General features: G+C 28.4%; 1 protein-coding gene across 2 annotated transcripts in view; it reads left to right on the forward strand.

Annotated features, from left to right (window-relative positions):
• Positions 1-9740, forward strand: part of LOC117167518 (myosin-VIIa-like) — a 33931-nt gene that overhangs the window by 11875 nt on the left and 12316 nt on the right. For both annotated transcript variants that reach the window (XM_033352518.1, XM_033352519.1), the window contains 3 exons: positions 3577-3780; positions 5068-5302; positions 9329-9693. In XM_033352518.1, coding sequence (XP_033208409.1) covers positions 3577-3780; positions 5068-5302; positions 9329-9693 — 804 coding nt within the window. The remainder of the gene's footprint in view (positions 1-3576; positions 3781-5067; positions 5303-9328; positions 9694-9740) is intronic.

Below are 9740 nucleotides of genomic sequence, written 5' to 3' on the forward strand. Positions count from 1 at the left end.
TTTTCAAGTGAAACTTCTTTTGGGGCGGGAATAAATTGAAGAAAAAAAAAGATCGACAATAGTCTATAGCTTCTCTCTCTCTCTCTGTCTCTCTATTCGCGTCTTCCTTATATGCAGCGGTTCGCAATTACGTTAAAGACTCCTTTTCAATATCCCCACTACCGCCACACTAATCAAAGCCGTGTGGCCCTACCTCCCCACAAATTTTTATTCTTGGAAAGCGATTTTTGTATAAATATAAAAACAAAATTGGTTGCACCAACCAAATACAGAAAGGATTAGTCCGTAAAAAAGGACACGGACATGAGAAACAAATCAAATATTGAATCGTTTTTTTTAAATGTATGGAAAAATTTAGAAATTTTTTACGAACAGTTTGAATTTTTATACGACCAGTTCTTGAAAATTTCAGACTTGAATAGAAAAAGAAAAATTCTGTTTGAGCGAATTAATTTATACAATTCTAAATTATCAAACAAAATTGTGCGAACTCTATAAGTCTACTGATTAGGGTAATCTACTTTTTTTATTTCTATTTTGATCCGCCATTCCCATGACGTTTAACACGCATCTCTTCAAAAATAGCTATAGAATAAAAACGAATAATTATTTTTCAAATCTCAAGCCCACAAGTATACTTGTTTATCTGTTCCCATAAAAATACTATTAGAAAAAAATTGGGGTTTGCGGTATTTAATTAAATTGTTTAAACAATTTATTGCTTCTATCGATTTTCTTTTAAAATTAAGTTAGAAAGTCTTAGTTTTTTCTGAATCTTGTAAATTATTTTTAACTTTTCATCTAGATAAAACCAATCATCAATTCAATCTAACAGGAATAAATTTTCAAACAATTTATTATTATTATTATTCATAAAAATATTATCTTAGAATAATGTTAGAAAGTGGCAGTTTTTTCTAAAATTGTCTACTTTTTATCTACTTTTAAATCGTCGTGATGTAATTATTAATTCAAGTTAGCAAAGATAATTGTTTAAACAATTTATTATTATCTTTAATAACATTCTCTTTGAAAAATGTTTAAAAAGTTGCAATTTCTCTGAATTTTTCACATTTTTGTCCATTTTTCACTTAGAGCTAGGTGAAAAACAATGTAATTTATCAAATCTAAATTATTTAAACATATTTTAATTGTTTGTTACTATCTTCTTTTACAGTGATGCTGAAAGTTGATACTATTTTCAATTCTCTACTACTTGCTAAGTTTTCATATAGATCGTGGCAGCAGTCAATTAAATCTAATAGAAATACTTAATGGAACAATTTATTATAATCAACACCTATTTTTTTTAGATTATTAGAGTATGTATTATCTCTTGAATGTTAAAATACTTTCAGGTTTTTCTGAAAATTTCTACTTTTTTACTTTTTAGTCGGGAACAAATAATAAATAATAATAACAATTTAAACAAAAATGCTCTCAATAACTACTTCAATAAAAATTAACATTGAGTATGATCCATATACAAAATTTAAAGAAAATTTCAAATGATTGTTTTTTTTTTCAGAAAAATATATTCAGAAAGAAGGAGATGCATTATTTTTTAATGACTAAAGAGTCAAAGCAAACCTTAAAATTTGAAAAACGGAAATTTTATAGCAATTAGCTTAGAGAAGATAGTTATAAGCAATACCAGATTGTCGAAACAATTATTTTTTAATAATTTTATTAACTTTTCTTCCTCTGAGTGAACAGTGGACAAAAACTTGAATATTTCAGAAAAAACCGCCAATTTCTCGGATTATTTAAAGATAATATTAGTCGAAATAGTAATAAATTGATCTTAAAATTACGTTTTTCAAATTAAATTAATTATTATCTCACTCTAAGTGACAATTTAAGAAATAGCGGAAAATTTCAGAAAAAGACGCATCTAAATAGCATTGCTGCAAATAATTTTAATGAATTATTACCTTACTCTGATGAAAAGTTGAAAAAAGGGAAAAATTCTACAAAAAACTGCGAATATATTTCGAGAATATTATTATAAATAACAATTAGTGTTTTAAAAAATATTTCTTTAAAAATAAATTGGTTATTGCCTCGCTGTGACTGAAAAATTAAAAACAATATAATAGTGGCGTTCTTGTTGCAAATCCGGGATAAGGAAGATTTTTTCTTGTTTATGGGAAATTATTATTTATCCTTAAATTTTGAATAATTATGGAAAAATTATTTTAAAAAGCCTACACATTGCTTTAAATTTAAAGAATCTAAAATTGTAAACCTTGAAAATCTAATGATTCTAAAAACCTTAAAAATTATACAATTTAACATCTGTGGCTTTAAAAATGAAGAAATTCAAACTTAAAACGTTAAAAATTATTAATTTTCCGCTTGTGCAAACTATTTTAGATTAGGTAACATTTTTAAAAAGATCAATATTTCTAAATGGAATTCAAAGGAATTGAGCTTATCTCATTTCTAAATTAAGTTATTCAAAATTGGATCATTTAAAATAAAAAAAAATATTTGATCAGAAGCTCCTGTAATTAAAAAATTGACTACATTTTTGCAAATGGTACAATTTTTTTAGACAGGATTTGAAATAGTATCTTTTCTAAATTCGAGACTTCAAAAGTTTAACAATGTTATTTTTAATTGAAAAATATCGATGTTAAATGATTTCAGCTTAAAATTTTGAAACCAGGAAAATTCGAAAGCGATAAAAATTTAATATTTTGAGATTCGGATTTTGTAAATTGGAGAATTTTAAATTTAAAGGAATTATAATATTACTGGCTGTAATAGAATGCTAGAAATTGAATAATTAAAAATTAAAAACTTTAAATTTTAAATGACTTTATATTCGAATTTATTTAAATTTAACAATTTGACAGTGGAATCTAAATGTAATGCTGCAAAGGAAAAGCTTTTAAAATTATAAAATTTTAAATTGTTATTACTTTAAGAAAATTGTTATTTAACATTAAAATTCATCACACTACATTTTTATAAATCAAAAAAGAAATTCACCTATATTTTCAACTTTTAAAATCCAAATATTTTCAATTATAAACTTCCAAAATTAAATTATTCTGAAAAACCGTTCAAAATTAAAGCAGTTTTAAAGGGGAAATATTAAAACTGAAAAATAAAATTACTTTGGTGCGTCGAATTTAAAAGCAATCCAAACTAAAAATAGTACAATTAAAAAGAATTACGTTGAAAATTAAAAATTGAAAATGAGAAATAATTTTCTTAATTTTTAAATGTTATGCATTTATTCTGAGCCAAAAGATTAAACTGTTTTTGAATTGCGCTCTTAATTGCGCTTTTTATTAACCCATAAAATTTGTAAATTCTTTCTAATTGCAAAGTTTCAAAATTAATAAAATCACACTTGCTGCATTATAAAATAAACATTTCCAAAGAAGGTTTAAAAATTATAAGATTTTTTAATCATGATATTGAAAACTAAGTTATTATAAATAATTAATGTTCTTAATTAATGTCCTCGCAAGGGGAATGCATAAATAGTATTTTATCATAGTAATAATTGATAAATAATTATTCTAAGATAATTTAAAAAAAACAATAAATATTTAAACCCAGGATTTGGCTCAAAAGGACCATATAGGTGACGGAAAATCAGATTTCCTTGAAATACCTGATGAGGAAGACATTGATGAGGATCTTTCTATCTACGATTTCCATAAATTTGCTGTAATGTATTTCATTAATAATGTTCCCCCTCAATATTCAAGGAAACCGTTGACTCATTCGCTTTTGGATTTGCCGCATCCATCAGATCAACTGGTAAATATAATTATCTAGACAAGAATTTATGAATTAAAATTTTTTACATCTTCAATTTTAGAAATTAGTTAAAGCCCCTCCCCTAACTTTCTTTACTTTCCCTCACACAAATTTCCCCTCTTCAGAACATTCTCCTTCTTTCCCCTCACTTCCCCTCTTCATGTCTCCTCCCGTAATTGACCATCACTCCTTATACTATCCCTCATTATTCCTACTTCCCTTTCTATACTTCCCTCTTCCCACATTTTCCCCAATTATTATCATACTACCCCTACCCTAATTTCCAATCATTTACTCTACTTTTCCTCTTCTCTTTTCTCATAATTTCTCCTAATTCCACTTATCTTATTTCCACTACTTTCCATGACCTCACTTCTACTACTTCCCCTTTTCCTCTTCAGTTTTCTCATAATTTCTCCTAATTCCACTTATCTTATTTCCACTACTTTCCATGACCTCACTTCTACTACTTCCCCTTCCCTCATTTTCCCTTCTTTTCATCCCCTCGCTTTCACTACTTCTCCTTACCTGATTTACCTTTCTCTCGTTCGCCTGATTCCCATCGCCTTATTTTTCCATGCTCGACCTACTTTCCTCCCCTTATTTCCCCTAAGTTTCCCAAATTTTCATATTCTTATATCCGCTTAATTTTCCTACTTCTCCTTCCATAATTTCTGTTCTTTTCCCCTACTTTCCTTTTTGTTATTTCCCATTACTTCGTATATTTCTCATCCCCTTATTTTCCTTTACTTCCTCTTTTTCTGCTTCCTCATTTCCTCTCAATCCCACTAATCCCCCTCCTCTCATGTCCCCCATATATCATACTTTCACTTCCCATACCTCTAGTCATTTCTCTCAGCTCCCGCTTTTTCACGTCCCCTCATTTCCCCCAGTTATCATACTTTCCTTCCACTCATCTTTCATTGTTTCCCCTTACTCCCACAACTTTCTCTTTTCTTATTTCTAATCATTTTTACTCACTCCCACTACTTCCCCTTCCCTCATGTCTAATAATCTCCCCTTATTCCCACTACCTCCTCTCTCATTACCCTCAATTATCAGGCTTACCCTCCCTCTACTCTCACCATTTCCCCTACTGCCTTTACCATCCTTTGGCCTCCTCTCTTCTCCACCTCTTCCCTGCCTTTACCTTTGCCCACCTCTGGTCCTTAATTACCTCTCACTTTTCTTAATTTTGTCCCCTTAATTTTCCCTTACTTTAATATACATGTTTCTCGCGTTGCTGCAAATCATAAAAAATAATAAAATTGATAAAATTTCACAAAGTGTGCCCAAGCACTCTGGATCACAATTCTTCGATTTATGGGGGATATTCCGGAACACCAAAACCCCATAGAAGCCCCCATCAATACTCCAGTAATGGCCACAGTATCTGAAACACTTTCAAGAAAATTCACACGAACAAAGGATTATGAAAATATGATTAATCAAGAGAAATCACAGCATATTGTACGGATGACTCTGAAAAGAAAAGACAGGTTCCAGGAAGAAATTAAAAGAGGTGATGTTCTTATTTTATTAATTTTTATTTTTTCAAATAATTGTGTATATCAGATAGATTTAAGAGGATTAAAATGACTCGGGTATTGTTTAAAGAAAATTTTAATGGAGGGAACAAAATTTCAACCAAAAATAGGGATGTACACTCTTTTATAAATAAATAAAATGTTATCTAAATAGGTGTATTTTTAAACAAATAGTTAAAGTTTCAAGCAAGAAAGATTTTTTAGGCAACAACAAAAAATCTATAAAACAGTTGAGTTTTAAATCCATAAATTCGAATTTTCAACAAAATAATTAATTTTCTATCAAGAAGGATTTCTCAGTCGAGAAAAAAAGTTAAAACCAAATTCTTGAATTTTCCAACCAAAAAAATCAATTTTCTGCAAAAGAGTTGAATGTTTAAGCCAAAAATATGTAATTTCAATAAAATTTTTGTATTTTCAGCATAAAAAAATTAATTTTCAACCAAACGCATGGATATTTAACAAAGCTGCTTAATAAAAAGGATTTTGATTTAACAAAACCAGTTTTAACAAAAGCAGATAAATGTTTCAAGCAAACAGATGGATTTTTAATTTAAAAAAATATTTCAGCAAAGAATTAAAAAAATTTTCATTAAAATTGTGGATTTTTTTTGTTTGCCGAAAAAACAAATTTTCTATCAAGAAAGTTTTTCAGTTAAGATAGAAAAATATTTTTACCATAAAATACGCATTTTCAACAAAAGAGTTAATTTTAAACTCAGCAGCAAAACTTTCAACCCATAGAGACAAATTTTCAATATTATTGAAGATTCAAAATCAAAAGAAGGAATCTCAATAAAGAAGTCGAATTTTGATCTGAAAAAAAACTAATTATTAATGCAAAATGCTTAGCTCAATTTTCGCAATAAATAAATTAATTTTCAATTAAAGCAAAAGAATTTTTACGAAAATAGTACAATTTTCGACTGCAAAGTTGAATCTTCCACCGAAAAAATTATTTTCAGTTACAAAAAAATTATTTTTAACAAAAAATCTTAATTATTAGCAAAAGTATATTTGTTGATATTTGAACCGAGAAAGACTTAAAGTGTTAATAAGAGGCAGTTTAATTTAACCAAAGAAGGTGAATTCTCATCAAAGAGTTTAATCCTCGAACAGAAAAATTCAATTTAGCGACGAAAGAGTTAAATTCTCAATGAAAAAAACAGTATTCACCAAAAAATTTACATTTTTAACAAAAAGAGATAAAATTTTTACCCAAATAGTTGAATTTTCAAACAAAAAAATAAATTTAAAAACATTTAATTTTTAACTGAAAAAAATGTTGCCAAGAATGAAGTAGTTTAATTTAAGTTGAAAAATTAAGTTTTAACTAAGAATTAAACAAAAAAAGACGAATTTTGAACAGAATAGTTGAATTCTCAAACAAAACATGTAAATTTTCATCTATGAAGAAGTATTTTTAACAATAAAATATGACATTTTTATTAAAAAAGTCTGAGTTCTTAGCGAAAAATCAAAAGGATGATTTTGAATAAAAAGAATCTGAATAACGAATAAAAGACAGTTATATTAAATTTAAAAAGACGCTCTGGCAATGGAAGAGTTGAATTCTCATCAAAAACAATTAATTAATTTTAATCAAAAAGGTTACACTTTTAACCAAGAAAGGTTAATGTTTTACCGAAATAGTTGACCGTTCAAACCAAAATACAAATTTCTAAAAATGTATTTGAATTCTCAACTACAAGGAAACAAAATAAATAAATTTTAAACCAGAAATTTAACCCAAAATGATGAATTTAGAACAAAATTAATTCCTCAAAGAAAACATGTAAATTTTTTTCTACGAAGTTGCATTTTTAACTAAAAAATATGACATTCTTGCAAAAAAACATTCAATTTTTAACCCAAAAACAAATTTTGAACAAAGCAGTTGAATTCTTAAACAAAAGGGAAGACTTTTTTAAAAAATTTTTAAATTTTCAAACAAAAAATTAATCTTTAACAAAAGAGATTACATTTCTACCAAAAAAGACCAGTATTCACCAAAATACCCCAATTTTCAACCAAAAATAGAATCCCATTGTGAAACTGCGATTGGGATTTGGAAGGGTCCCGGCTATTTTTTCCTATTTCGGATCTGAAGCTGATAAAAAAAAATAGGGAGGGCCAGACTATTTCTGTTACGCTGTTTTATTGGGGCTCTATCTAGAATATGACAAACTATTTTTCAACAACAAAGTAAATTAAAATATTTTTATACAAACCAATTTCTGATCAATAATTCTAGAGGTACTATGACAAATGATTATTTTCATTATTTTCCACTAGCTTTCACATACATATTACAAATTTAACTATTTCATTTACATTTCACGTATTAAAAACAATTTTTTCTTTATTTTAAACAAAATAGTTATTGTCACAGGTGAAAAATTTATAACTTAAATTTTTTGTTATATTCGCACACCCCATTTAGTATGTTTAATAAATAAAATTTAACAAAACTACTACTTAAACTTTATTAAATGAAAGTTTAGGTGGTGTAATTTTAATTAAAAATAAGTCTTAATACGGGCATGCGATACTTAGAAAATTATAGATTTTACTAGTGTTGGGTTCCCTCAGCTTTTTTCCTACAATAAAGATTTCTTCTTAAAAATCTGGGGAATGACAGCGGACATGCTAAAAGACGTTCCCAAACTTTTCGTTTGTGGAATAATTTAAAAAAGTTTAATTTTGCGAAATTTGATTCATGTGTGTGTATTTTGAGGTTATGTGTGTTAGAATTCTTCCCAGCTTTACTTCCAAACTACACAATATTTTTGGCCACAAATTTTGGACAAGCAAAAAACATAGTAACTTATGTCCCGGAACTAAGCTTGTTTGTAGACAATTAGAAATATTTATTTCAGATATAATTTCTAAGTGGCTACCGACAGCATCGGTACGACGAAGACCTACATTATCGGAATGGCAGTCAGTTGAGAACCGATCCTAACCTCAAAATAGTGCACATGCATAAAGTTTTCATGTAGCACAATACAATTTTTTGTTATCATCTCTCAAAAAAGAGTCCGCAGACGTCGATTATAATATTTCATAACATCTCCGACTTTAGTTTTTAAAAATTTCAATTTTTATTGAAGAAAAGCTGACTAAGGCCCGGCCAGTGCCTAACTGGGATTGTTTTTGTTCTTTTATCCTAATCAGGAACAAAGATATAATATCTTTGTCAGGAACTAGTACTAAAGCTAGCTCAAACACAAGATTAGGGCCTGACCAAAGGGAGAAAAAATTTAAGAGAACCCTCGAGTTATTCTTGTGAGATTCTGAAAACTACCCTAATTGAAATGGGGAAAATGGGGCAGTTTCTACATGGGATAGTTAAAATTCCAGTTTAAAAAATTAATTTAAAAAATTCTGAATTCTTAGTGAAAAATCTAAAAGATGATATTTGTATGAAAAAATCTGAATTACGAATAAAAGACATGCAAATTAAATTTAAAAAGACGAATTGGCAATAGAAGAGTTAAATTCTCAACTAAAACAATAAATTAATTTTTACCAAAAAAGTTGCGTTTTCAATCAAGAAACATTAAAGTTTTACCAAAATAGTTGAACTTTCAAACAAAATTATAAAATTTAAAAAATTCGGTTGAATTTTTCAATCAAAAGGAAAGACTTTTTAACAAATTTTTAGAATTTTCAAACTAAAATGATTATTTTTTGAACAAAAATATGAGGATATTCTTACTTTATTTCATGAATTCAGTTTGCATTTAAGTAAATTTAACTTTTGATAAATTATCGACTAAATAATGCTAGTTTGCATTGTTGCCGGGGCAAATCTTACGCAAATCTTAGAGAAAATCTTACGGTATATTTTATTTTGGTTAACATTGGGGGGGGGGGGGGGGCAGAAAAACGTCTTAAATAGTTCGTGGATCCCCCCTAAAACATTATCTCATTTTTCTTTTGATAATATATACATATTATATCACCAACAATAATACTAATTTTCAAATCTTCATCAGGCATCATTGAAGATGAATTCGTGGACCAAGATTACCAGAATTGGTTAAACACTCGTCGATCCAATTTAGAGAAGCTGCATTTCATTATCGGTCATGGAATCCTTCGACCAGAACTCAAAAATGAGATTTATTGTCAGATCGTCAAGCAGTTAATTAACAATCCTACCAAAGCCTCCCACGCAAGAGGATGGATCCTCCTTTCTCTCTGCGTAGGATGTTTCGCTCCCTCTGAGAAATTTCTAAATTATTTGCGAGCATTCATCCAAACAGGACCTCCAGGATATGCACCATATTGTGATAAAAGACTGAGCCGAACATACAGAAATGGGACCAGGACCCAGCCACCTAGTTGGATCGAACTACAGGTAAAGGGCCGTTCATGAACTAGGTTACCAATTTCGGGGGGGGGGGG

This window comes from Belonocnema kinseyi, chromosome 2, assembly GCF_010883055.1.
Source record: "Belonocnema kinseyi isolate 2016_QV_RU_SX_M_011 chromosome 2, B_treatae_v1, whole genome shotgun sequence".
In the NCBI taxonomy this organism is placed as follows: domain Eukaryota; kingdom Metazoa; phylum Arthropoda; class Insecta; order Hymenoptera; family Cynipidae; genus Belonocnema; species Belonocnema kinseyi.